The 26,545-nt window shown below is 48.3% G+C and overlaps 1 protein-coding gene across 2 annotated transcripts in view; it reads left to right on the forward strand.

Moving 5' to 3' along the window:
• Nucleotides 1-21,891, forward strand: part of DMAP1 (DNA methyltransferase 1 associated protein 1) — a 406,667-nt gene extending 384,776 nt beyond the window's left edge. For both annotated transcript variants that reach the window (XM_086953169.1, XM_086953168.1), the window contains one exon: nucleotides 21,370-21,891. In XM_086953169.1, the coding sequence (XP_086809295.1) occupies nucleotides 21,370-21,429 (60 nt within the window). In that variant the 3' untranslated portion in view covers nucleotides 21,430-21,891. The remainder of the gene's footprint in view (nucleotides 1-21,369) is intronic.
• Nucleotides 21,892-26,545: the final 4,654 nt, after the last annotated feature.

Here is a 26,545-nt window from a genome sequence, read left to right on the forward strand (position 1 = left end):
GTCCATATGGAAATTAACATGGGGAAAACACGTTTTGGGACCCCCTTTTTTCTCGGCCCCCGCTTGACGAATTCCCCCGAAACTTTCAGGGAAGGAGCGAAGAGCAGCGAGGCACATTTAAGGAAAATTACAGGCAGATCCCTCAATCGGGTGGAAAGTTATTCCCTATAGAATGTTTGGAATTTCCTATGGTAACTAGGTCCTAACTATATATACCTACTGGCGACCGCCAGTAGGTAATATATATATAGATATATAGATACATAGATATAGAGATATGTAGATAGATAGATAGATAGATAGATAGCTAGATAGATAGATAGATAGATAGATAGATAGATAGATAGATAGATAGATAGATAGATAGATAGATAGATCTCGTCCCGACGTTGTCCGGGTATGAATTGCTGCAGGCCAGTAGTATATTGTTTCGTAGGATTTCATTTTGATAGCATTTCTTATCTGTGACAGGCCTGTGAAACGCTCCGATTCACAGTGCACTGCTGATGCACTTAAGAGTGCGCGTTCAGTGTGTGTGAACTCGAGTTTCCCTACTTTATTTTTCCTTGCAATATTATATAGCGTGAACTCGACAACATGGCATGAGCACAATTTACATTACAGAAGAACACATTCATTTGTGGTAGGCACGGGGAGACAAAGTGATTTGCCTGGAATCACAGGATGTTGAGCTGATGCCGAGATTCGAACGTAGCTCCCCAGCTCTAAAGTTCGCAATTCTAGAACTTGTGGTGGGAGGTGTGTCTAAAAGTGTATGTCGGTGCTGGCCATCATTGAGAGAGACCTGTGCATTTTTCAAATCGGTGGTGAAAAAATATGAGTATGTTGCTGGAGATGTGGGCCGCCGTGCCACTAATGTATTACCAAGGGAGGGTAAACACCCATTATTCCGCAACTTTCTTTCCGCATACCATCACTCCGCATACTTTCATTACGAAAGTACCATGACTCCGCAATGCCATTATAATGCATGGCATTACATTTTATATGCTTTTACCATGCATACATTTACAACGAAATTCGTTGTAAATGCATGAATGGTAAAAGCATGTTTTTTTTTTAAATGTTTGGATAAGGTAAGTATGGGTATAGGGGTATATGTTTTGGGGTACTGAGGTATATGTTTTTGGGTGTTTGGGTATTTTAAGGGTTCAGATATAGTTTTGGGTTATGGGGTACAGGGGTATTTTTAGGGTTCAGGGCTAGGTTTGAGTTTTGGGGTGTAGGGGTATTTTTAGGGTTCAGGGGTAGGTTTGGATTTTGGGGTACAGGGTATTTTAAGGGTTCAGGGCTAGGTTTGAGTTTTGGGATCCAGTGGTATTTTTAGGGTTCAGGGCTAGGTTTGGGTTTTGGGGTACAGGGGTATTTTAGGGTTCAGGGGTAGGTTTGGGTTTTGGGGTACAGGTTTATTTTTAGGGTTCAGGGCTAGGGTTGGGTGTTGGGGTGTAGGGGTACTTATAGGGTTCAGGGGTAGGTTTGTGTTTTGGGGTACAGGGGTATTTTAGGGTTCGGGGTAGGTTTGGGTTACAGTGGTATTTTTAGGGTTCAGGGCTAGGTTTGGGTTTTGGGGTACAGGGGTATTTTTAGGGTTTAGGGGTAGGTTTGGGTTTTGGGATACAGAGTATATTTATAGGGTTAAGATGGGTTAGTGTTTAAGGGTGTTGGGGTATTTTAAGGAGTAAGCGTGGGTTATGATTATGGGGTGCAGGGGTATTTAAAGGGAGCTGGGTGGGATTAGCACACAATATGAGACATGGCATGAAGGGAGTAACGTACACACGCCCCCAGCACACGCCCACAGCACAACGCAGACACGCCCACAAGGGACTACTTTGCTGGCAGGGTTCTTTTACCGTGCCAGCCTATGTCCGTCTGCTGCAACTGCCCTTTCCAACGCTGTATTGGGTATTGTGATTAGTGCTGTGGTTCTGAGATTACCCGCCTCAAAGGTTTGGGCTCTCTCTTTATTCAGTTCAGTTCAAGAAGTCTTTATTCGATTAGTTCATCATAAAAGACATAAAATACAATATATACATATGAAACAGTTAAAACAAGTATTAAATCAATGACAAGCTAATCAGCTTCTTGTACAAATTTACAGAAATTTACAGAGACGCTCGAGTACAACCATAGATCAACAGGATACAGGTCCGGATGTAAGGCAGTCACAACTTTTACAACTTTTAAGTCCCCATTTGATTACTTTTAATGAGCCAGTTTCTAAGCAACCAGGCCCACCCAAAAAATTTAGCAACCCCCACAACAATAACGGGGTCCAGGTTGGTTTTTAACAATGTAGTTGCTTCCACAGCCGATCTGGTACCTAGATTTCTACATACCGGTCTAAGCCATTTGGCTCTGGGGGCAGAGTATAATGGACACACATACAAAAAGTGATTCAGGCTTTCCCCAATACCTTGACACTTAGGACAGAACCCCGACCTTTCTGTTCCCCACTTTTTAGTGAAGTCCCCAAGGGGAAGTGAACCGCATCTAAATTGAAAAAATAGTTTGCGGTCCAAGGGTTTAGTTATAGTATCCCAATACCCTTCTAACTTGGGCGTGTCCTTATGTACAATAAACAGGCCAGTGAGACTATTGCGGCACCAGAGCTATTTCTTACCTCCAAGCAAGCTTCTGCATAATGATGGAGTTCTGGCGTTGTCCATAGACGGCGCCAGAATGTTAGTGGGCGGAGTCTTGCTTGGACCTCCACCGGATGGCACCCTAAGTCATAGAGAAGCGGGATTAGTGGTGTTGACTGTGGCAGACCTGTAGCCATTCTTAAAAATTTATTTTGGGCGTGTCTTAGCGGATCCAAGTTGCTACCACCCCAGAGTTCCGCTCCATACAGGACTGCTGATAGAACCTTACCACCGTAGATCTTAATAAGCGGGGACATTGGCCTCGTAAATGACCCTTTATGTTCCTTGATCAGTGCCCCGCCCAGCTGTTGATGCTTCATGGTCATGAGCTCGATCTGATGGGTCCAACTCAAGGTCTCACTGAAGGTGACTCTCAGGTAGGTGAAATGCTTTGTCTGCTCCAGGGGGATGTCCCCCATGGAAACCCTGGCATTTATTTGTTTGTGCCCCCTTAGAACCATGAGTTTGGTTTTGGACACGTTCACCTCCAGCTCATGTTCGCTGCAGAAACTCTCAAACCTTGACAGTGCTTTCTGCAAACCCTGTCTGGTTCGTGAAATCAGGAGAGTATCGTCAGCGAACATGAGCAGGGGGATTTTCATACCAGCCAAACTTGGAGCATCCGTGGAAAAATTGTCATAGTACTTGGTAACTCTATTGATATATAGAGAAAACAAGGTGGGTGCCAAAACACAACCTTGCCTGACACCTTTAGCCACTGGAAAATTCTCCGTCACCTCACCCGGTTTACCCCATCGTACAAATGCAAATGTCTGTGCATGAAGGTTCACTATAAGTCGTACCAAAATGGGAGGCATGCCCATATCTAATAGGCATTTCCAAAGCCCGGCCCTCGGGACAAGGTCAAACGCTGACCTTAGGTCCACGAAGGCCGCATATAGGTTGCCTTTGCCCAAGGTGACCGTCTTCCAATGCAAAAGCATGAAACGGAATGCCTGATCCAGGGTGCTCACATGAGGTCTAAACCCAGCTTGGAGAGGAGTAAGGATGTCATGTTCCTCTATCCATGCCTGAATCCTTGATAGAACAAGACGGGTTATGATCTTCTGGACCGCGTCAATTAGACTGATCGGCCGGTAGTTGGATGGAACCGACCGGTCACCCTTCTTAAAGATAGGCAATATTTCGGCGCCAGCCCAAGAATCAGGTACCCTGGCACCCATGGCCAGCGCATTTACCAATCGCACTAGATACGGTACCCATAGATCTTGATCCTGTTGGAATATGTCCGCTGGGATGCAGTCCGGACCAGGCGCTTTACCCCTAGGGATGGCTTTCAGGACTGTTTCAACTTCTTTGGCCGAGAACACAAGTGTATCAAAAGTTAATGGCCAACTAATGGAATCTTGCGTGGTGCTGTGACATCTAAATTGTTCCTTAAAATGGGACACCCATTTCTGTTGTTCAACGGATGCAGGGCTTGGGCGATCGTCCTGTGACTGACCCCACCTAAGAAGGTGCCAGAACTGCTGTAGGTTCCTGGAGCCACAGGCCTCGGCTAATGATGTCCAGCGCTCGTCATCCCATGCGGCTTTAGCATGGCATTTGGCTTCATTATACGCCTTCCTACTGGTTTTAATTAGGGCTGGGTTCTTTGATTTTAAAGCCTTAAACAGAACTGAATGGGACTCTCGGCAAGCTTCGTTGTACCAGTTTGCGGGTTTCTTGACCTTCCCTCTACCCTTATTGGCAACAAATTTAACAAACAGTGATTTTAAGGACAGAAACAGGCTAGCATGAATGTCTGTGATATTTGAGATCGTCGTTTCCTGGTTTTCAGACTTGTCAGTTTCCTGGTTTTCAGACTTGTCAATTTCCATCAAAGAGTTGGAAACCAGGGTTCTGATCTTTATGCGTGCTTCCACATCTACAGAAACCTGTGGCCAGCGCACCCTCCTCATGTCATTTGTAAGTACCACGGCCTCCTGTACAGGGTTAGGCTGTCGTTCGATCGGCCCTGCAAAGCTAAAGTCTTTCAGTTCCGCTATGAGTGGTTCGTGGTCACTTTCTGGTCGTGGCTTAACTATCATGTCCAATACTATAGGCCACATTTTGATGTCAACTAGGATGTAATCAATGCGACTGCTATGTCTGCCATTGAAAAATGTGTGATTACCCATCCTGTCCGAGCTTACACGTCCGTTTAGGGCACGCAACCCCCAGTTCAGGCAGAGACCTTTAATGAATGTGGCTGCTTGGGACCACTTAGTGATCGGGGGTAAGTCAAGTTGAGGGATCCCCCAGGTCAGATCCTCTGCTTCGGTTAATAACCCATCCTCTTTACTTAAAGGTTCAAAACAAGTATTAAGGTCACCCATAACAACCACATGAACTGTTATTAGAGTAGAACTTAAGAAATCATCCAAACAAGTAAGGGTGGTTGAAACTCGGCCACCCGCAATTCCTCTAGCATATACATTGATCAGCAGTATATCCAACCCACTTTTTGTTTTCATACTAACTATCAATATATCAGGACAGTCAATAAAGATTTCCTTAACAGATACACCTGCAACTTGACGAACCCAAATAGTGAGGCCACCCATGGCCCTACCTCTTCGGCCTCTAACTGCTAGTTTATTAAAATTCAAGAAGCGTGGAAAATACACTGGTAGGGTTGCCCAGGTCTCCTGAAAAGACCAAACATCGCCTTGTCGGATAAAATCAGCCCAATCAGGAATGCATATACAAGATTCAATTCCCGCAGCGTTCCAACATCCCATAGTAGTACCCTTTTCACATACTTGGTCACACATTTTTGTTACGGCTACAGGGTGGGGTTCGTTGGACTGGGGAGAGGATTCTACAGGCACAGGTGCAACTGTGATCAAACCTTCCATTGGCAAACATATTGACACAGCCTGAGTAGCAGGGTTTACGCCCACACTGGTGACATCCATGAAAGACAATGAGGTGGGTACCAGATCTAGTATGTCTGGCTCTCCTGAGTAAACCATACACCCCTCCACACAATAACGAGGTTGGTCTTCAAGACTTTCAACAATACTTAGTAGGTTACTCTGGTCATCTCCAACACCCAAACACTCAGAGTTAGATTCATCATCCCTTGTCGAAAGAGCTGGTCAATCGTTAGTCGACAGCCCTGATAGTGGGTCGTATAGGTTTCTCAGTGGAATATTCCAAAACTCTTTAGGCTGAGTGAACCTATTGGGATAAAGGTGTGCTGGGTAGAAACTTGGGGGCTGTTGTATCTGTGTGAAAACAGGTGTTGTGAGAACCATTGGATACAGGGACTTATTGGGGAATGGCAGATCCAATAAGGCTGGAGGACCAATGGGCTGGGTATTGATCTTAGCCCAACCCGGCGTTTGTACGGGACAGTTGTAGCTAGATTGAATGTAGGAGCGATACTGTGCCTCAGGATTAAATTGGGGTCCGTGGAAGCTAGGTGTAAAGTTGGACCATTTGAGGAAGCTTTTAGTGTTTTTGTTGCTTTTAGCAGGAGGTTGATCTGTTGGGTTGATCAGGGTCTCAGGATAGAAATAGCTAAGGTTCCTCGTGGAGATCCCTCCCTCATTACTTCCCACATACCAATCTGTGAGATGGGATACTACTCTATGGTCCCTAAAATTAATAATCACTATATCCCCCTCTATATCCTTAGGGCGTACCCCTACCCACTGACATCTTCGGACCGTAACAATATCCCCATTAAGATGAACGGGAAGGGGTCTATTTGTTTTCAGCCAAAAGATGACTTTATTTTTTAAACTTTCGTTATTTTCCCAATCCACTTCCGCAACTGGTGGCACACCCGTCATAACAATAACATAGTTCATGGAATCCGGGGGCAGGTCTACATTTTTCCTCCGTGGTAGGGGTTTATTAGATTTACTATTGGAGTTAGCGGGTTTACCCATCCCGTTCTTTGTCTGTGGCACTACTCCCTTAGCAGGTGGTTTGTTGGCTACCACCCTAGGATTTGCTTTGGCAGTGCTGGTTGCTCTAGGAGGTTTAACAGCCAAAGCCGATGCTTTATTTGGGGTAGTGACTGCATTGGTTGCACTTTTAGGATGTTGGCTGGTGGAACTAGTTATATTGCCAGCAACATGGGTTGAACCGGGAGGTTTTTTGGATGGACCCTTGACCTTATCCGAGCTAGAGGAATGTGTTGGCTCAATGGTCGCCAGTAGGCGGTCCAATTTGTCACCCATTGTCCTAACACGCTCCAGCAAGGGTAGCATATATGATTTAATAAGCTTCTCTATAATAGCATAGGACACCTCATTAAACCCTTCGATAGCTAACTCAGGAGTTACCAAATCCTGTATGTCTGGTGGCGGTAGCTCTGGATTGGGTGGGATCAATAACTCAGAGTTTGGTTTGGGTAGAGACGGTGATGGTGTCTGGCAGCTTTGGCCTTTCCTTTTTACCCCGCCCTTTCTCCTTTTTTTCCTAGGTGGAGAATGCACAACCCTCTTAGCCTTGTCAGGCTTGGTTCTAGAGTTACACACACTCGTTGGAGGTATACTCTCGCCTGGGTCTATGCAAACCAGTGACAGGTTGGGCAACATAGGACGAGGTTCCGAATCCGTAATTTGGATATCGGGGATGTTTGTTTCAACAAAACTAGAATGATCAATAGGGGGACAAACTAAGTGGCCTCCGCTGGTAGCACTGGCACATGGCGGGGAAATAATTGGGAACCTAAATATACTAGGGATTTGGTTAATATCAGTAACATCATCCTCAATAGAGCTCAACCCTTGGGCAGCCGTTTCTTGAGTGAGGTTTGAAACTGACTGTGTGGGCAGTGGAATTTTCTTTAATTGCTCAATTGAGCGTCGACGCTCAGCTCTTCTCTCTGCAAGGAGTAGATCCATATCTACCTCCTTGGTGGATTTCTTAAAAAATGTATCTAATGGGCCAAGTACAGAGATACCTACACCTGGGGGAGCAGAGTGACTCATATCCAAAGAGGACAGATTAAGCTTTCATAACCCAAAGTTACAAACTTAGTACACTTCTGGCAGGAAGCAGAGCGGTGGTCAATGAAAGAGTATACAAATACAAGATGACAATAACCTGGCTCAGCCCGGCCTCCAGCGGCCCCGGACGGCCACAGACGGTCCCGCCCTTGTCCCGGGCTTCTCCCGGCGCCCTCCCGCGCGCTCCAGCGCTGCGGGAATGACACTTCCTCTTTATAGCTATGCGAATGGTCACCGAGGGGGTGGGACCGGCAGGGAGAGCAGCCCAGCTGGACAAGGGCGCGCAGGGACTCCTGGTCCTTGGAGTCCGCCGCTCTAGCTCGCAGCCCTGCCGGTCAGTTCAGATGAGGCCCCTTGCAGTGTCTAGCTGGCTGCTGCAGACCGCGAAGCGGGACCTGCGAAGCGGGACCTGCGAGGTGTGGCGGCTGCAGCAGGCTCTCACAAAAGTGCTCTGGTGCTTGGAAGGGCTCGGCGTCAATGAGGCAATGAAGGAAATCCACCGGAGGTCAGGAAGAACGCCGCTTAAACCTGTAGAGGAGGGGGCGGGGCCGGCAGGGAGAGCAGCCCAGCTGGACAAGGGCGCGCGGGGACTCCTGGTCCTTGGAGTCCGCCGCTCTAGCTCGCAGCCCTGCCGGTCAGTTCAGATGAGGCCCCTTGCAGTGTCTAGCTGGCCGCTGCAGACCGCGAAGCGGGTCCGGCGAGGCGTGGCGGCTGCGGCAGGCTCTCACAAAAGTGCTCTGGTGCTTGGAAGGGCTCGGCGTCAATGAGGCAATGAAGGCAATCCACCGGAGGTCAGGAAGAACGCCGCTTAAACCTGTAGAGGAGGGGGCGGGGCCGGCAGGGAGAGCAGCCCAGCTGGACAAGGGCGCGCGGGGACTCCTGGTCCTTGGAGTCCGCCGCTCTAGCTCGCAGCCCTGCCGGTCAGTTCAGATGAGGCCCCTTGCAGTGTCTAGCTGGCCGCTGCAGACCGCGAAGCGGGACCCGCGAAGCGGGTCCGGCGAGGCGTGGCGGCTGCAGCAGGCTCTCACAAAAGTGCTCTGGTGCTTGGAAGGGCTCGGCGTCAATGAGGCAATGAAGGCAATCCAACGGAGGTCAGGAAGAACGCCGCTTAAACCTGTAGAGGAGGTGGCGGGGCCGGCAGGGAGAGCAGCCCAGCTGGACACGGGCGCGCGGGGACTCCTGGTCCTTGGAGTCCGCCGCTCTAGCTCGCAGCCCTGCCGGTCAGTTCAGATGAGGCCCCTTGCACTGTCTAGCTGGCCGCTGCAGACCGCGAAGCGGGACCCGCGAAGCGGGTCCGGCGAGGCGTGGCGGCTGCAGCAGGCTCTCACAAAAGTGCTCTGGTGCTTGGAAGGGCTCGGCGTCAATGAGGCAATGAAGGCAATCCACCGGAGGTCAGGAAGAACGCCGCTTAAACCTGTAGAGGAGGGGGCGGGGCCAGCAGGGAGAGCAGCCCAGCTGGACAAGGGCGCGCGGGGACGCCTGGTCCTTGGAGTCCGCCGCTCTAGCTCGCAGCCCTGCCGGTCAGTTCAGATGAGGCCCCTTGCAGTGTCTAGCTGGCCGCTGCAGACCGCGAAGCGGGACCTGCGAAGCGGGTCCGGCGAGGTGTGGCGGCTGCAGCAGGCTCTCACAAAAGTGCTCTGGTGCTTGTAAGGGCTCGGCGTCAATGAGGCAATGAAGGAAATCCACCAGAGGTCAGGAAGAATGCCGCTTAAACCTGTAGAGGAGGGGGCGGGGCCGGCAGGGAGAGCAGCCCAGCTGGACAAGGGCGCGCGGGGACTCCTGGTCCTTGGAGTCCGCCGCTCTAGCTCGCAGCCCTGCCGGTCAGTTCAGATGAGGCCCCTTGCAGTGTCTAGCTGGCCGCTGCAGACCGCGAAGCGGGACCCGCGAAGCCGGTCCGGCGAGGCGTGGCGGCTGCAGCAGGCTCTCACAAAATGCTCTGGTGCTTGGAAGGGCTCGGCGTCAATGAGGCAATGAAGGCAATCCACCGGAGGTCAGGAAGAACGCCGCTTAAACCTGTAGAGGAGGGGGCGGGGCCGGCAGGGAGAGCAGCCCAGCTGGACAAGGGCGCGCGGGGACTCCTGGTCCTTGGAGTCCGCCGCTCTAGCTCGCAGCCCTGCCGGTCAGTTCAGATGAGGCCCCTTGCAGTGTCTAGCTGGCCGCTGCAGACCGCGAAGCGGGACCTGCGAAGAGCGTTCCGGCAAGGCGTGGCGGCTGCAGCAGGCTCTCACAAAAGTGCTCTGGTGCTTGGAAGGGCTCGGCGTCAATGAGGCAATGAAGGCAATCCACCAGAGGTCAGGAAGAACGCCGCTTAAACCTGTAGAGGAGGGGGCGGGGCCGGCAGGGAGAGCAGCCCAGCTGGACAAGGGCGCGCGGGGACTCCTGGTTCTTGGAGTCCGCCGCTCTAGCTCGCAGCCCTGCTGGTCAGTTCAGATGAGTCCCCTTGCAGTGTCTAGCTGGCCGCTGCAGACCGCGAAGCGGGTCCGGCGAGGCGTGGCGGCTGCAGCAGGCTCTCACAAAAGTGCTCTGGTCCTTGGAAGGGCTCGGCGTCAATGAGGCAATGAAGGCAATCCACCGGAGGTCAGGAAGAACGCCGCTTAAACCTGTAGAGGAAGGGGCGGGCCGGCAGGGAGAGCAGCCCAGCTGGACAAGGGCGCGCGGGGACTCCTGGTCCTTGGAGTCCGCCACTCTAGCTCGCAGCCCTGCCGGTCAGTTCAGATGAGGCCCCTTGCAGTGTCTAGCTGGCCGCTGCAGACCGCGAAGCGGGACCCGCGATGCGGGTCCGGCGAGGCGTGGCGGCTGCAGCAGGCTCTCACAAAAGTGCTCTGGTGCTTGGAAGGGCTCGGCGTCAATGAGGCAATGAAGGCAATCCACCGGAGGTCAGGAAGAACGCCGCTTAAACCTGTAGAGGAGGGGGCGGGGCCGGCAGGGAGAGCAGCCCAGCTGGACAGGGGCGCGCGGGGACTCCTGGTCCTTGGAGTCCGCCGCTCTAGCTCGCAGCCCTGCCGGTCAGTTCAGATGAGGCCCCTTGCAGTGTCTAGCTGGCCGCTGCAGACCGCGAAGCGGGACCTGCGAAGCGGGTCCGGCGAGGTGTGGCGGCTGCAGCAGGCTCTCACAAAAGTGCTCTGGTGCTTGGAAGGGCTCGGCGTCAATGAGGCAATGAAGGAAATCCACTGGAGGTCAGGAAGAACGCCGCTTAAACCTGTAGAGGAGGGGGCGGGGCCGGCAGGGAGAGCAGCCCAGCTGGACAAGGGCGCGCGGGGACTCCTGGTCCTTGGAGTCCGCCGCTCTAGCTCGCAGCCCTGCCGGTCAGGTCAGATGAGGCCCCTTGCAGTGTCTAGCTGGCCGCTGCAGACCGCGAAGCGGGTCCGGCGAGGCGTGGCGGCTGCAGCAGGCTCTCACAAAAGTGCTCTGGTGCTTGGAAGGGCTCGGCGTCAATGAGGCAATGAAGGCAATCCACCAGAGGTCAGGAAGAACGCCGCTTAAACCTGTAGAGGAGGGGGCGGGGCCGGCAGGGAGAGCAGCCCAGCTGGACAAGGGCGCGCGGGGACTCCTGGTTCTTGGAGTCCGCCGCTCTAGCTCGCAGCCCTGCTGGTCAGTTCAGATGAGTCCCCTTGCAGTGTCTAGCTGGCCGCTGCAGACCGCGAAGCGGGTCCGGCGAGTCGTGGCGGCTGCAGCAGGCTCTCACAAAAGTGCTCTGGTGCTTGGAAGGGCTCGTCGTCAATGAGGCAATGAAGGCAATCCACCGAAGGTCAGGAAGAACGCCGCTTAAACCTGTAGAGGAGGTGGCGGGGCCGGCAGGGAGAGCAGCCCAGCTGGACACGGGCGCGCTGGGACTCCTGGTCCTTGGAGTCCGCCGCTCTAGCTCGCAGCCCTGCCGGTCAGTTCAGATGAGGCCCCTTGCACTGTCTAGCTGGCTGCTGCAGACCGCGAAGCGGGTCCGGCGAGGCGTGGCGGCTGCAGCAGGCTCTCACAAAAGTGCTCTGGTGCTTGGAAGGGCTCGGCGTCAATGAGGCAATGAAGGCAATCCACCGGAGGTCAGGAAGAACACCGCTTAAACCTGTAGAGGAAGGGGCGGGCCGGCAGGGAGAGCAGCCCAGCTGGACAAGGGCGCGCGGGGACTCCTGGTCCTTGGAGTCCGCCGCTCTAGCTCGCAGCCCTGCCGGTCAGTTCAGATGAGGCCCCTTGCAGTGTGTAGCTGGCCGCTGCAGACCGCGAAGCGGGACCCGCGATGCTGGTCCGGCGAGGCGTGGCGGCTGCAGCAGGCTCTCACAAAAGTGCTCTGGTGCTTGGAAGGGCTCGGCGTCAATGAGGCAATGAAGGAAATCCACTGGAGGTCAGGAAGAACGCCGCTTAAACCTGTAGAGGAGGGGGCGGGGCCGGCAGGGAGAGCAGCCCAGCTGGACAAGGGCGCGCGGGGACTCCTGGTCCTTGGAGTCCGCCGCTCTAGCTCGCAGCCCTGCCGGTCAGTTCAGATGAGGCCCCTTGCAGTGTCTAGCTGGCCGCTGCAGACCGCGAAGCGGGTCCGGCGAGGCGTGGCGGCTGCAGCAGGCTCTCACAAAAGTGCTCTGGTGCTTGGAAGGGCTCGGCGTCAATGAGGCAATGAAGGCAATCCACCGGAGGTCAGGAAGAACGCCGCTTAAACCTGTAGAGGAGGGGGCGGGGCCGGCAGGGAGAGCAGCCCAGCTGGACAAGGGCGTGCGGGGACTCCTGGTCCTTGGAGTCCGCCGCTCTAGCTCGCAGCCCTGCCGGTCAGTTCAGATGAGGCCCCTTGCAGTGTCTAGCTGGCCGCTGCAGACCGCGAAGCGGGACCTGCGAAGCGGGTCCGGCGAGGTGTGGCGGCTGCAGCAGGCTCTCACAAAAGTGCTCTGGTGCTTGGAAGGGCTCGGCGTCAATGAGGCAATGAAGGAAATTCACCAGAGGTCAGGAAGAACGCCGCTTAAACCTGTAGAGGAGGGGGCGGGGCCGGCAGGGAGAGCAGCCCAGCTGGACAAGGGCGCGCAGGGAATCCTGGTCCTTGGAGTCCGCCGCTCTAGCTCGCAGCCCTGCCGGTCAGTTCAGATGAGGCCCCTTGCAGTGTGTAGCTGGCCGCTGCAGACCGCGAAGCGGGACCGGCGAAGCGGGTCCGGCGAGGCGTGGCGGCTGCAGCAGGCTCTCACAAAAGTGCTCTGGTGCTTGGAAGGGCTCGGCGTCAATGAAGGCAATTATTATATTATTATATTAGTATGGATATCTATGTATATATATATATCTATATATATATTCACTTAAAAAACCTTAGGCTTCAGGCCTTATAAGTTAGGAATTAGCATTTAAAAAACCATTGAAATTGCTCCTATATAGTTAGTTGTACTAACTATATTTCGCGCACCCGCAATCCACTGCTGGTGATGTCACATATTACATCATTCATGACATGGTCAGTGACATCACTGATGACATCATTGATGACATCTCAAATGACATCTCATTTGACATCACTGATGACATCATCCAGTGACTGTGTGTTTCTGTAAAGTTTAAATGTTTTACATATTGAAGAATGAGTGGATGTATAAGTGTCTGGATGAAGGATTTAGTAGGTGCGTGACTGGCTGTATGAGTGAGTGATTAAATGTGTTTTACTAAATGCATGGGTTAGTGACTAAACTGTCTGAATGTGTGCATCAGTATGTCTGTTGTTGTGTAAGCTGCTGCATGTGTTGCTCAGTAGCTATATGAGTAGCTATATGGGTTATTGATTGGTTACCCAAATATTTGAAAGGGAGACTTGTGTGTGTGGGTGGCTGGGAGGTGTGTGACTCTGTGCATAGATGTGTGAGCAGTTGATTCACTAGGTGTATGAGTTCAAGAGTGCATGTGGAAACAGCTATATGGGCGGTTGATTGTGTGCATGGGTGTGTTGGTGAGTGAATGGATATCTCAGTGCTACATGTGCAAGTAAGTACATATGTAAAACACAGTGCATGTGAGAGTTGGCATTTATAAATGACTATACATGAGAGCCAGTGAATGTGCGAGTGGCTATATGGATCATTGTGTACTTGTATCATTGATTGTATATTAGAGTAAGTATGTGTTAGTATATGTTTGAATAAGTAAGGTGTTGTGTGTATAACTGTATAGTTGAGGAAATGGAAGTGTGATTGATTCTTTGCATGATTAACTAGGTGTGTGAGTAACTCCATGGATGAGTTGGAGTGTGTGATTGTCTGTATAGGTGTATGAGTGCATATGATAGTGTTGTATTGATGGGTGACTGTATGTATGAGTGATTCTATGGGTAAATGAGTGAATGTGTGTGTAGACCTAGGAATCAGTGAGTGCGTATGTAGTAACTGGTATTGGTGTGTCAATGGTTTCAAGAATGGTAGTCTGTATTTAACGCTGGGTGTGTCAAAGGTTATATTAGAGTGTGAAGAGGTGCATTGTATTATCACATGAATGATATCATCAGTGATGTGATCAGTGATGTCAAATGAGATGTCATCAGTGATGTCATCAGTGATGTCACTGACCTTGTCATGAATGATATAATAGGTGACATCATCAGCAGTGGATTGCGGGTGCGCGAAATATGGTTAGTACAACTAACTTGATAGGAGGAATTTCAATGGTTTTTAAAATGCTAATTCCTAACTATATAAGGCCTGAAACCTATGGTTTTTTAAGTGAATTTGCAAGGTTTTTTAAATGCTAATTCCTAACTATATAAGTCCTGAAACCTATGTTTTTTTAAGTGAATTTGCAAGGTTTTTGAAATGCTAATTCCTAACTATATAAGGCTTGAAACCTATGGTTTTTTCAGTGAATTTGCAAGATTTTTTAAATGCTAATTCCTAACTATATCAGGCGTGAAACCTATATTTTTTTTCAATAAATTTCAAAGGTTTTGTAAATGATAATTCTATTAGCGGATAACGTTTATATATGTTATTATCCTTCTGGGACCACCTAAGCAGCCATCTTGTTTCTCAGGAGAAGTGAGGCACAAGAGAGCACAAAACAAGAGTTGAAAACGCGAAAAGGGGGCAGGGTTGAGACCCCCTGACCACATAGCCCTTCTCAGGGGGTCCTAGAAGGACCACCAAGTGCAAAAAAAAATTGTTTTTTTTTTTAAATCGCGGGGTACGCGCACGGTACACGTACCCCACGATTTATTAATTTTTTTTCCCCTTGGGGGTCCTTTTGGTACCCCCTGAGAAGGGATAGAAGGTTGGGGGTTTTCCACTCTTGTTTTGGGCTCTCTTGTGCCTCAGTTCTCCTGAAAAACAAGATGGTGGCCAACACTTCCTGGTTTGGACAGTTTGGAATGTTGACAGTCGACTGCCAGCCAATCAGAAACTCGCTTGCGTACGTAAGGGTACGTGCACGTACGCGTACAGTACGCGTACCGTACGCGTACCGTACGCGTACGGGGAGCGCATATAGATTATTAATTTGATCAAATTCAATTTTCTCAACAAATACTGGAGGGATTTTCACCAAATATATAAAAGGCACTACTGCATACCTGTCCCTACCATTTTGCCAACTTTGGTGTAATTCCGTTCAGCCGTTCAGGCTGTAGCCGTGTCTAAAGGTCCCATAGAAAATGCCATTTGAAAAATTTCAAATTCAATTTTCTCAAGAACTACTGGAGGGATTTTCACCAAACATAGCAAAGGCACATCTGCATACCAGGCCCTACCATTTTGCCAAGTTTGGTGTAATTCCATTCAGCCGTTCGGGCTGTAGCCGTGTCTAAAGGTCCCTATGGAAATTAACATGGGTAAAACACGTTTTGGGGCCCCCCTTTTGGCCCCCGCTAGACTAATCCCCCCAAAACTTTCAGGGAAGGAGCGGAGCCGAGCTGGCCAAAGTTCTGAAAAATTACACACAGATTCCTCAATCAGTGCCAAAGTTAATCCCAATAGAATGTTGAGCGCATATAGATATATAATTTGCTCAAATTCATTTTCTCAACAACTACTGGAGGGATTTTCACCAAAAATAGAAAAGGCACAACTGCATACCTGTCCCTACTATTTTGCCAAGTTTGGTTTAATTCCGTTTAGCCGTTCGGGCTGTAGCCGTGTCTAAAGGTCCCATAGAAAATGCCATTTGAAAAATTTCAAATTCAATTTTCTCAAGAACTACTGGAGGAATTTACACCAAACATACAAAAGGCACTGCTGCATACAAGTCCCTACCATTTTGCCAAATGTGGTATAATTCCGTTCAGCCGTTCGAGCTGTAGCCTTGTCAGAATGTCCCTATGGAAATTAACATGGGGAAAACACGTTTTGGGACCCCGCTTGACGAATTCCCCCGAAACTTTCAGGGAAGGAGCGGAGAGCAGCGAGGCACATTTAAGGAAAATTACAGGCAGATCCCTCAATGGGGTGGAAAGTTATTCCCTATAGAATGCTTGGAATTTCCTATGGTAACTAGGTCCTAACTATATATACCTACTGGCGACCGCCAGTAGGTAATATATATATAGATATATAGAGATATGTAGATCGATAGATAGATAGATAGGTAGATAGATAGATAGATAGATAGATAGATAGATAGATAGATAGATAGATAGATAGATAGATAGATAGATAGATAGATCTCGTCCCGACGTTGCTGCCGGTCAGTAGTATATTGTTTTGTAGGATTTCGTTTTGATCGCATTTCTTATCGGTGACAGGCCTGTGAAATGCTCCAATTCACAGTGCACTGCTGATTCAATTTTATATAGCGTGAACTCGATAACATGGCATGAGCACAATTTACAATACTGAAGAACATATTCATTTGTGGTAGGCACGGGGAGACAAAGCGATTTGCCTGGAATCACAGGATGTTTAGCTGATGCCGAGATTCGAACGTAGCTCCCCAGCTCTAAAGTTCGCAATTCTAGAACTTGTGCGGGGAGGTGTGTCTAAAAGTGTATGTCAGTGCTGGCTATCAATGAGAGAGACCTGTGCATTTTTCAAATGGGTGGTGAAAAAATATGAGTATGTTGCTGGAGATGTGGGCCGCCGTGCCACCAATGTACTTAATGGGGGAGGGTAAACACCCATTATTCCGCAACTTTCTTTCTGCATACCAATACTCCCATACCTTCATTACGAAAGTACCATGACTCCGCAATGCCATTATAACGCATGGCATTCCATTTTATATGCTTTTACCACGCATACATTTACAACGAAATTCGTTGTAAATGCATGCGTGTTAAAAGCATGTTTTTTTAATGTTTGGATAAGGTAAATATGGGTATAGGGGTATATGTTTTGGGGTACTGAGGTATATGTTTTGGGGTGTTTGGGTATTTTAAGGGTTCAGATATAGTTTTGGGTTATGGGGTACAGGGGTAGTTTTAGGGTTTAGGGATAGGTATGGGTTTTGGGGTACAGGGGTATTTATAGGGTTCAGGGATAGGTTTGGGTTTTGGGGTATAGGGTTATTTTTAAGGTTCAGGGCTAGGTTTGGGTTTTGGGGTATTTTAGGGTTCAGGGGTAGGTTTGGGTTTTGGGGTACAGGGTTATTTTTAGGGTTCAGGGCGAGGTTTGGGTTTTGGGGTACGGGGGTATTTTTTGGGATCAGGGGTAGGATTGGGTTTTGGGGTACAGGGGTATTTTAAGGGTTCAGGGCTAGGTTTGGGTTTTAGGGTACAGTGGTATTTTTAGGGTGCAGGGGTAGGTTTGTGTTTTGAGGTACAGGGTTATTTGAGGGTTCTGGGCTAGGTTTGGGTTTTGGGGTACAGGGATATTTTTAGGGTTTAGGGATAGGTTTGGGTTTTGGGGTACAGTGTATATTTATAGGGTTAAGATGGGTTAGTGTTTAAAGGTGTTGGGGTATTTTAAGGAGTAAGGGTGGGTTATGATTATGGGGTGCAGGGGTATTTAAATGGAGCAGGGTGGCATTAGCACATGATATGAGACATGGCATGAAGGGCGGAACGTATCACACGCCCCCAGCGTTTGTCACGCCCCCAGCACACGCCCATAGCACAACGCAGACACGCCTACAAGGGACTACTTTGCTGGCACGGTTATTTTACCTTTTAAATGTATATGGTGGGTGTCTGCATAGCCTATGTCCTTCTGCTTCAACTGCCCTTTCCAACACTGTATTGGGTGTTGTGATTGGTGCTGTGGTTCCTGAGATTACCCGCCTCAAAGGTTTGGGCTCTCTCTTTATTATATTAGTACTAGCAGCCCGTCCCGACGTTGTCCGGGTATGAATTGCTGCCGGCCAGTAGTGTATTGTTTCATAGGATTTCATTTTGATAGCATTTCTTATCTGTGACAGGCCTGTGAAACGCTCCGATTCACAGTGCACTGCTGATGCACTTAAGAGTGCGCGTTCAGTAGTGTGTGAACTCGAGTTTCCCTACTTTATTTTCCTTGCAATATTATATAGCGCAAACTCGACAACATGGCATGAGCACAATTTACATTACAGAAGAACACATTGATTTGTGGTAGGCACGGGGAGACAAAGCGATTTGCCTGGAATCACAGGATCTTGAGCTGATGCCGAGATTCTAACGTAGCTGCCCATCTCTGAAGTTCGCAATTCTAGAACTTGTGGTGGGAGGTGTGTCTAAAAGTGTATGTCGGTGCTGGGCATCAATGAGAGAGACCTGTGCATTTTTCCAATTGATGGTGAAAAAATATGAGTATGTTATTGGAGATGTGGGCCGCCGTGCCACCAATGTACTTACGGGGGAGGGTAAACACCCATTATTCCGCAAATTTCTTTCCGCATACCATCACTCTGCATACTTTCATTACGAAAGTACCATGACTCCGCAATGCCATTATAACGCATGGCATTACATTTTATATGCTTTTACCACGCATACATTTACAACGAAATTCGTTGTAAATGCATGAATGGTAAAAGCATGTTTTTTAAAAATGTTTGGATAAAGCAAGTATGGGTATAGGGGTATATGTTTTGGGGTACTGAGGTATATGTTTTGGGGTGTTTGGGTATTTTAATGGTTCAGATATAGTTTTGGGTTATGGGGTACAGGGGTATTTTTAGGGTTTAGGGATAGGTATGGGTTTTGCGGTACAGGCATATTTTTAGGGTTCAGGGCTAGGTTTGGATTTTGGGGTATAGGGGTATTTTTAGGGTACAGGGGTAGTTTTGGGTTTTGGGGTAAAGGGGTATTTTTAGGGTTCAGGGCTAGGTTTGGGTTTTGGGGTACAGGGGTATTTTTAGGGTTCAGGGCTAGGTTTGGGTTTTGGGGTAAAGGGGTATTTTAGGGTTCAGGGGTAGGTTTGGGTTTTGGGGTGCAGGGTTATTTTTATGGTTTAAGGCTAGGTTTGGGATTTTGGGGTGCAGGGGTATTTTTAGGATTTAGGTATAGGTTTGGGTTTGGGGGTACAGGGTATATTCATAGGGTTAAGATGGGTTAGTGTTTAAGGGTGTTGGGTTATTTTAAGGAGTAAGGTTGGCTTTTGATTATGGGGTGCAGGTGTATTTTAAGGGAGCAGGGTGAACACCCAGAGCTGGATTGTACAGAACCTGGGAAGAAAAAACAATGAAATATTTGAATCAACGCGCGCCTCGCACCCACCCACACCCCCAGCACACGATATGAGACATGGCATGAAGGGCGGAATGTAAAAACAACAGATGATGTCAGAATGCAGAACAATGTCATACATTCAGCCCAATACAGAGATCTGGGCCTAAATCCATCATTTTTTTTGCACTCCACACCACCTCAGCCTTGACTGTGCCTCATAGGAACATTCCAGGCTGAACTGCCAAGCCATGTCTTTCCTGGACCGGACTCAAGAATCCTAGGACCACTTTCTGGCTATCAGCAGTCTTCAGCCAGGATAGCTAGACTCCAGTGGTGTGGAGAGCATGGGACTCACGTCTGAGCATACCCATCACACTCGGGGTGACAAATGCAAAAACAACAGTTGATGGACAGAATGCAGAACAATGTCATACATTCACCCCAGTACAGAGATCTCGGCCTAAATCCAGCCACACCACCCCAGTTCAGACATGGCCATATGTAAATCAGCCTTGACCCTGTGCCTCATGGGAACAGTCCAGCCCAAAGGGCGGAACGTACCACACGCCCCCAGCATTTGTCACGCCCCCCCAGCACAAGCCCACAGCACAACGCAGACACGCCCACAAGGGACTACTTTGCTGTCACGGTTCTTTTACTTTTTAAATGTATATGGTGGGTGTCTGCATAGCCTATGTCCTTCTGCTGCAACTGCCCTTTCCAGCGCTGTATTGGGTGTTGTGATTGGTGCTGTGGTTCTTGAGATTACCCGCCTCAAAGGTTTTTGGCTCTCTCTTTATTATATTAGTATGGATAGATATATATGTACACACACACATTTACATACGTATATTAAACATATAGGATTTTAGCCATTATTCATTTTGAAAATAGGAATTTTCTCATTCAATTAAAAATGTTCGAACTAAATAAATAACTACATCAAAAGCCCAGAATATGTTCTCTAATGCAAACTATACTAATTGTGATTTCAAGACTTTTTTAAGTTGGGCAAAATGTGTAAAATTGCTTCTGTGTAGCGCTAGTGATACAGTTTTTGTGTAACACTTGACAACTGCGGAAGTAGCAAAGAAGCTTGCACCTATGGGATGATCACTGACTTCTAAATGGCAGAAAAAAAGAGTCATTGAGTTTAGCTTTAGATTGAAACAGAGATGTACAGATCCAATCGTTTTAGCCTTCTGTGAAACATTTGCTATTGTTCAACCCTAGAGGCTTGGAAAATAGTTTAACAGCCTGAGGGTGAAGCTCAGTTAGTTGACTCTACAAGGATGCTGGATTAGTCAGCTAACAAGTATTCTGGTAAACTGAGTCAACTCTACAGAATAGCAAGTGAAAAATAGTTTGACTTGGGAAAACAGACTGGTACCCTATAATGAGTTCATACGTAATAAGGGGCCCAGGCAGTAAGATGCGTGACTGTATTGATGAAAAACTAGACTTTTCATATGGTTCATAATGTTGGTAAAGGTAGTAGAAAAAATGGGCCTTCTTTAGAAACAATGCATTTAGTTGATGGAGCTTTGTCCCTACAGCACAGCATCCCTGAAAAGCACTACAAGATGAGATATCTTAGAAATCTCCCAAGCGAAAGGGATTGTGCTTGGCCATAATCCTAGGTGACCTCAAAATATTGTGATATCAGCTTCACAATGTGAAGTGCAATAGAAATATCAACATGCAGAGAGAGATCTAACCAGACAGGGTGAACCAGTTAGGAGGTGGACAGTCAAAATGGTGCATAATTTAAACCACAGGATCTTTAAGAAGCAGATCAAGAATTGTAACATACAACCTCGAAAGGAGGGATGGGAGATATTGTACGATAAAACACTTCCCTGCCTGAAGAGAACTAAAATATTCAGAAGAAAAGTACTTCCAAATTGTGACATCAGGGAGGCAAGGCACTCTCTATGCATGAATATTGTTAAATATGTCTACTTACTGAGTCCGTAGCAGGTAAATGGAGTACCAAGCAGATGGGGTGCACACCAGGTGATACAGAAATTTAAAAAAGGTTTGGGTTGAAACATGGTATAATATTATTGAGTAGAGAACTGTAATACTGAAGACCACATAGGTCTATATATTAAAAGCCGGTAGAAGGTATATGTCTAGAATGACGCAAGTGATTCTTATCTGTTGTCAATTATTTTGCTGTATGTATACTTACCTCATCTTTATTTCAATCTAGAGAAAGCGAAGGGAATCTGCCTCCAGTTCGTCTTCTGTTAAGAAGGTTAAAAAACCTTGAAGTCTGGCACCAAGTCAGGGAGCTCCTGCTACAGACTTTTTGCGCGACTAGCTCACTGCCCTACAGCATCGGATTTCCATTGCCCACATACTTTGGATCCATCATGGCCAGGGTTTGTTCGAGATGAGCGTAATAAACTTCTTTGAAAGTAGTAGATGGTGTGTTCTTTGTTAAGAGGAGAGACCATCCACCTAGGCTGAAAAAAGAGACCTTTGATCTATCTATTTATACTGCCCATCTGGATAACCCTGGGCAGAAGCGACAAAAACAAACTTTCACTGCTGAGCACTCTGGAAAGGGAAGCTTGTCTCCCAATCGAGGATGGGAGCAGAAGACAGTGTTGTATCTGTAAGCAACACATCTCAAAATATGTTGCAAGATCCAGATCTGCAATGGTCTAAATCACCATTACTGTTCAACAATAGTATTGTGATTCTCGAAAATAAATGTGTTTTCTTTGTGTTTCTGCCTTCTTTGCACTGTTTCTGTGCGCATCTACACATCTGCTGAAATTTCCATGACACTCTCCCCTATGAACATCTGACTTGTGATGTACCGAACAGCTGTCTAAACACCCAAGATAAAAGTTTCCGCACTCTCACCTTATATTCTCAATGTTTTGTTTATGCAGAAAGTTTTAAAAGGTCACTATCTTTAGGCATAATCTGCATAATACTCTTTTGAGTAACACATGCTGTATCACAACTAGTTTCAAAAGCTTCCCTAACAGGCGGTATCACTTTCCTTGCTGTAAAATCCAGCACTGCCAATACATACATAAGTTGACTTAACTAGTGCACACTTTACCTTCTGTATTTGCTGTGCAAGAGCACACCAGTATATAGTGTTTGGCACAGTAAAGATCGCAAGTACCATGTTGCAGTCATAGGCCAGCACATCCCTGGATTTATTTAGAGTATCATCTTTAATTAAAACACATATATTAAGCTGGTTCACTGCACCAGGGACTTTGCACGGGCGGAAAAATCATAGGCCAGCAACAAAGGAACAAACACTTACCTTAGCATGAGTATCTGTTCAGTTCTCCAGTATTAGGGTGTCTTTCATAGATTCACATGCTTCAATAATCCCCGTCGTCGAAGTGGGAGTCCCACGGTAAATAAAATAGCAATAACACACTAATAACATATGTATGTAAATACATAACACAAAAAATATATACTAGAAAAATATAGTAAATACACAAAAACAATTCCTACATAGGAATACATGGTAGAGAGAGAAAACACTTGTAACACATTCCTGTCCTTATGTTAGTCCAAACTACAGCCAATCAGTCGCCAGCACCCTTCCAGAACCTTTTCCTCAGAGCTCAGTCCCTCAGATTTTCTACCACACGTCGTGTGAAGGTAGTCTCCCTGAGCTCTGCTCAGTTTTCTTAACTTCTTCAAGTTTCCTGTGTTTTCAGCATATCTTCAAGTAAGAAGTCTTTATTTAGACCTTGTTCTTCTTGTGGGAAATACATCTTTACTCTGAGGACCCCCACAAGAAGTGCATTTATTGTCTTTATCCCGACCATGAGGTTGGTAAATGCAGGTTTTGCAGAACTTTCTCTACAAAGACCCTTAAGAACAGAGAAGGCAGTCTCCTCCTTTGGCTTCAGAGATTTAAGGATAAGGATTCGGGACTGTGGGATGCAGAAAGCCTGCTATCTGGACCTTCAAAAGCAGCCTCCAAACGTAGTAGTGTGCAGGATATGCCTTCTCCATTTCTGAAAAAGAAGAAACTTTCACTGACTGTGGCTCCTGCGGTGTCCTCACCACCTCCTACTACGTCTATACCCACGAGACCTGGTTCTCAGGCGTCTTCTGCTGCTTCCCATCATGTTTCTGCTCCGAAACATGTTTCTTCGTCGACGGGAGCGCCGACGATCGTCGGCCGACGAAATTTGCCGTCTCCAGATCGTCGACGGCGACAGTGACGACGACATCAGCCTCCTGATCGTCGACGACGGCAACATCAACGTGTTCCATGTCGACGAAGGTATCACTTAGCTTTAAGACTGTCCCGTCGACGACGAAGCCAGGTATCGTCGACGGGACAGTCTTAAAGCTAAGTGATACCTTCGTCGACATAAAACACGTTAATGCTTCGTCGTCAGCAAATCATCGTTGATGAAAGTTCTAAAGAAATCTTCGTCGTCGGTCCCGTCGACTACTACTCCGACAACGGCGGCTTTATCAACGACGACGACTTTGTCGACAACCTTACCGTCTACGATGGTTCCGTCGACTGCGGCCCCGTCGACGTTGGATCCTTCTGCAGTGACTCCGTCGACGCCTGTGCCATCATAATCGTCGGCACCGTTGACGACGGTTCCATCTTCTTTTGCTTCCTTCCCTTTGGTGCCGTTTTCTTTCACTGGGTCTGGCTCCTCCACCGTCGACCCCATGCACCAACGTCGTAAGCGGACAGTTGACCAGCTGTCCATCCCAGATCCACAGCCTCCCTCGCCCATGTTTGCCATGGGCTCTCAGCAGGACTCTGACTGTGACAATGATGTGGATGAGGGAGGCAAGATGGCGACCGTGTGAGACGGTCGGGAAAGCAGCTCGTGTGAGGAGGAGCGTTATGGAGGATTAAGGCCCCGTATTTCCACTCTAATCGGAATTGGATGGAAGCTCGAGTCTCCGAAACCGGTTTGACAGAGGAGATCAGGTGAAAAAGCAGAGGTTTTGGAGGAAACGCGGCTGGATGAAACTGACCTGCAGTTTGCAGCTGAAGCGGCTGCTCCGGGAGATCCTGCAGCTGACACGGAGGCTCAGAGGCGGAGCCGTCAGCGGACCGCAAGCGGAGGTAGCGGAGCTCACGGAGCTCACGGAGTTTGTATTCAGCCTGGAAGCCTCGCGGAGGTTGGTGTGGAGGCGGCGAACACGGCAGAAAAAGAAGCTCTGCGTGAAGCAAGGAAAGGCGGTTTTGAATCTACCGTGTGGCGAAAGGGGGCAGATAAAGAGCACTCTGGAGGGCATCGGAGCTCTGCAGATTGAGGCAGAGACGGAGACGGCGGAAAACGGAGATTCCCCAACCGGTAAGGAGACATTTGGGATAGAGGAGAGGCGGAGGGAAATAATGGCCCCTAAGCAGAGTGCCAGTGCAAAAGCGGCTGCTAGGAGGAAGGCAGCAGCGGAGTTAGCGGAGGCATCAGACATTGATGTTAGTAAGGGGAAAAAAAAGCAAGGGTCCCCTCAAGTTAAAAAATCAGCACAGCAGGCTGCCGGTAAAGGAAATCCGGATAACGCGGGTACTATCCCAATTTCGGATATTTTTCAAAAACTGAATAAGACCAAGGACTTAAAAGAACAAAAGGAAGATAACATACAGGCTGTTACTGCTGCCCCTGCTACCCCGGCTCCCCCTGCTCCCCTGGTTGTTGTTGGTGATGAGGAGGCATCACTGGGCACTACAGTGGAAGAACCTGCCGATCAACCAAATACAGTAATAATGGGTGAAGGTGAAGGTGAAAGTGAACAACAATTGGAACAACAATTGGTGATGACAGTAGGAGCTCAGTTGGGGGATAGTAATACACTTCTCCCTGGCGTAGAAAAAATTTTGGAAGACAATACGGGGGGGAAGTAGCTGCAGTAAAAAAGAGGCACTGAGTGAGGCATTTTTCTCAGTATCTGAAGGCGGTGAATGGTCGGAGGATGGAGGAGACAGTTCGGGACAGGAAACCAGTGATATAGAGACTGGCAGTGACGTAGAACCGGAGGAAAGTAGCCCCCCTAATACAGCAGTAAAATTGGTGGGGAGAGTGAAAGTCTCTAATCAAAGCAAAGATGTATTACAACCGAATGCCTCAGCAGATAACCCAGAAGGAGACTCAGCACAAATGTCACTCTTGGAGGCCATTCACCAGGAGATACTGGCTCACAGAGAAGAATCACGGCAAGAAAGTCGGAGATCACAGGCGGCGGTCAGGAAAATGCAAGGGGTGGTGAGAAAACTTACCAAGGCATGTGTGAACCTGAGCGAACGAGTGACCAATTTGGAAGAGAGAGTGGTATCTACAGAAGCGGATGCTGCAGTAGCAGTTGATAAAGTTGACACTCAAGCAAAAAATATTGCGGACATCCAATGGAAACTGGAGTCGTTAGAGAATAGATCAAGGCAAAATAACCTCCGTGTCCTGGGAATTCCGGAGGGGGCTGAGGGGACTGACATGAGAGGTTTCATTGTTAAACTGTTTTCGTCCGCCTTCATAGAACTGAAAGATTGGGATTTCGATAGGGAAATCCAGAGAGCGCATCGCACCCCATCTGATATCCACAAAAGGGCTAAAGAGGGGGATAAACCTAGGGCGATATTAATTTTTCTGGGTAATTTCAACCTAAGACAAGCAATCTCTGAGAGGGCAAGGCCTGATAAAAAAAGAACAGTAGATGAGTATACCTTTTTTGTCCGTCCGGACTTTTGTCACATTACAGTTGAGAGGCGGTGGAGGCTGCGACAAATGATAAAACCTTTTCAGGACAAGGGTATGCAGGCTTATCTGATTAATCCGGCCCAGCTGAAAGTAATCCAGGGCGGGAAAGTATTTTATTTCTCCTCAGAGATTAAAGCCAAAGAGTTCTTGCAGTCATAGATGGAGTCATAGATGGAGTAATGCCAAATTGTACTAGGAAATCTGTTTGATGTACCTTAGGGGGAGTGTTCAACTTTTGGGTGAGAGGTTTTCATTAAGGGGTGAAAGGGTGAAAAAAAGAAAATGGTGAAATAATTAAAAAAAAGGGGAAGGGGTCTAGTTAAAGTATAAAAGGGTGAAGCGTGATCTCTTCCCTCACACTGAGCTGCAACCATCACATGCACAGACCTAAGGTCTGAGCGCCTCTAAACTAGCGGGGGGTGAGGGGAGGCCCTAGTTTGGAGCCTCGGAGGGGGAGGGTGAGAGTGCAGAGGGAGGAGTGGGTGGGGGTGGGGAGGGAAGGGGGGGTGAAAATAATGAAACTAAAATTTGAGACGGAAAGGAATAGTTTTCAAGCTGATATCAGGTATCTGGATATGAATTTTTGTGAAGGTAAACGTGTAAAATATGCCAGACATTAGAATATGTAGTATAAATGCTGGGGGGTTAAATGATTGGAAGAAACGGCAG

This window comes from Lissotriton vulgaris, chromosome 1_2 (assembly GCF_964263255.1).
Source record: "Lissotriton vulgaris chromosome 1_2, aLisVul1.2, whole genome shotgun sequence".
Lineage (NCBI taxonomy): Eukaryota > Metazoa > Chordata > Amphibia > Caudata > Salamandridae > Lissotriton > Lissotriton vulgaris.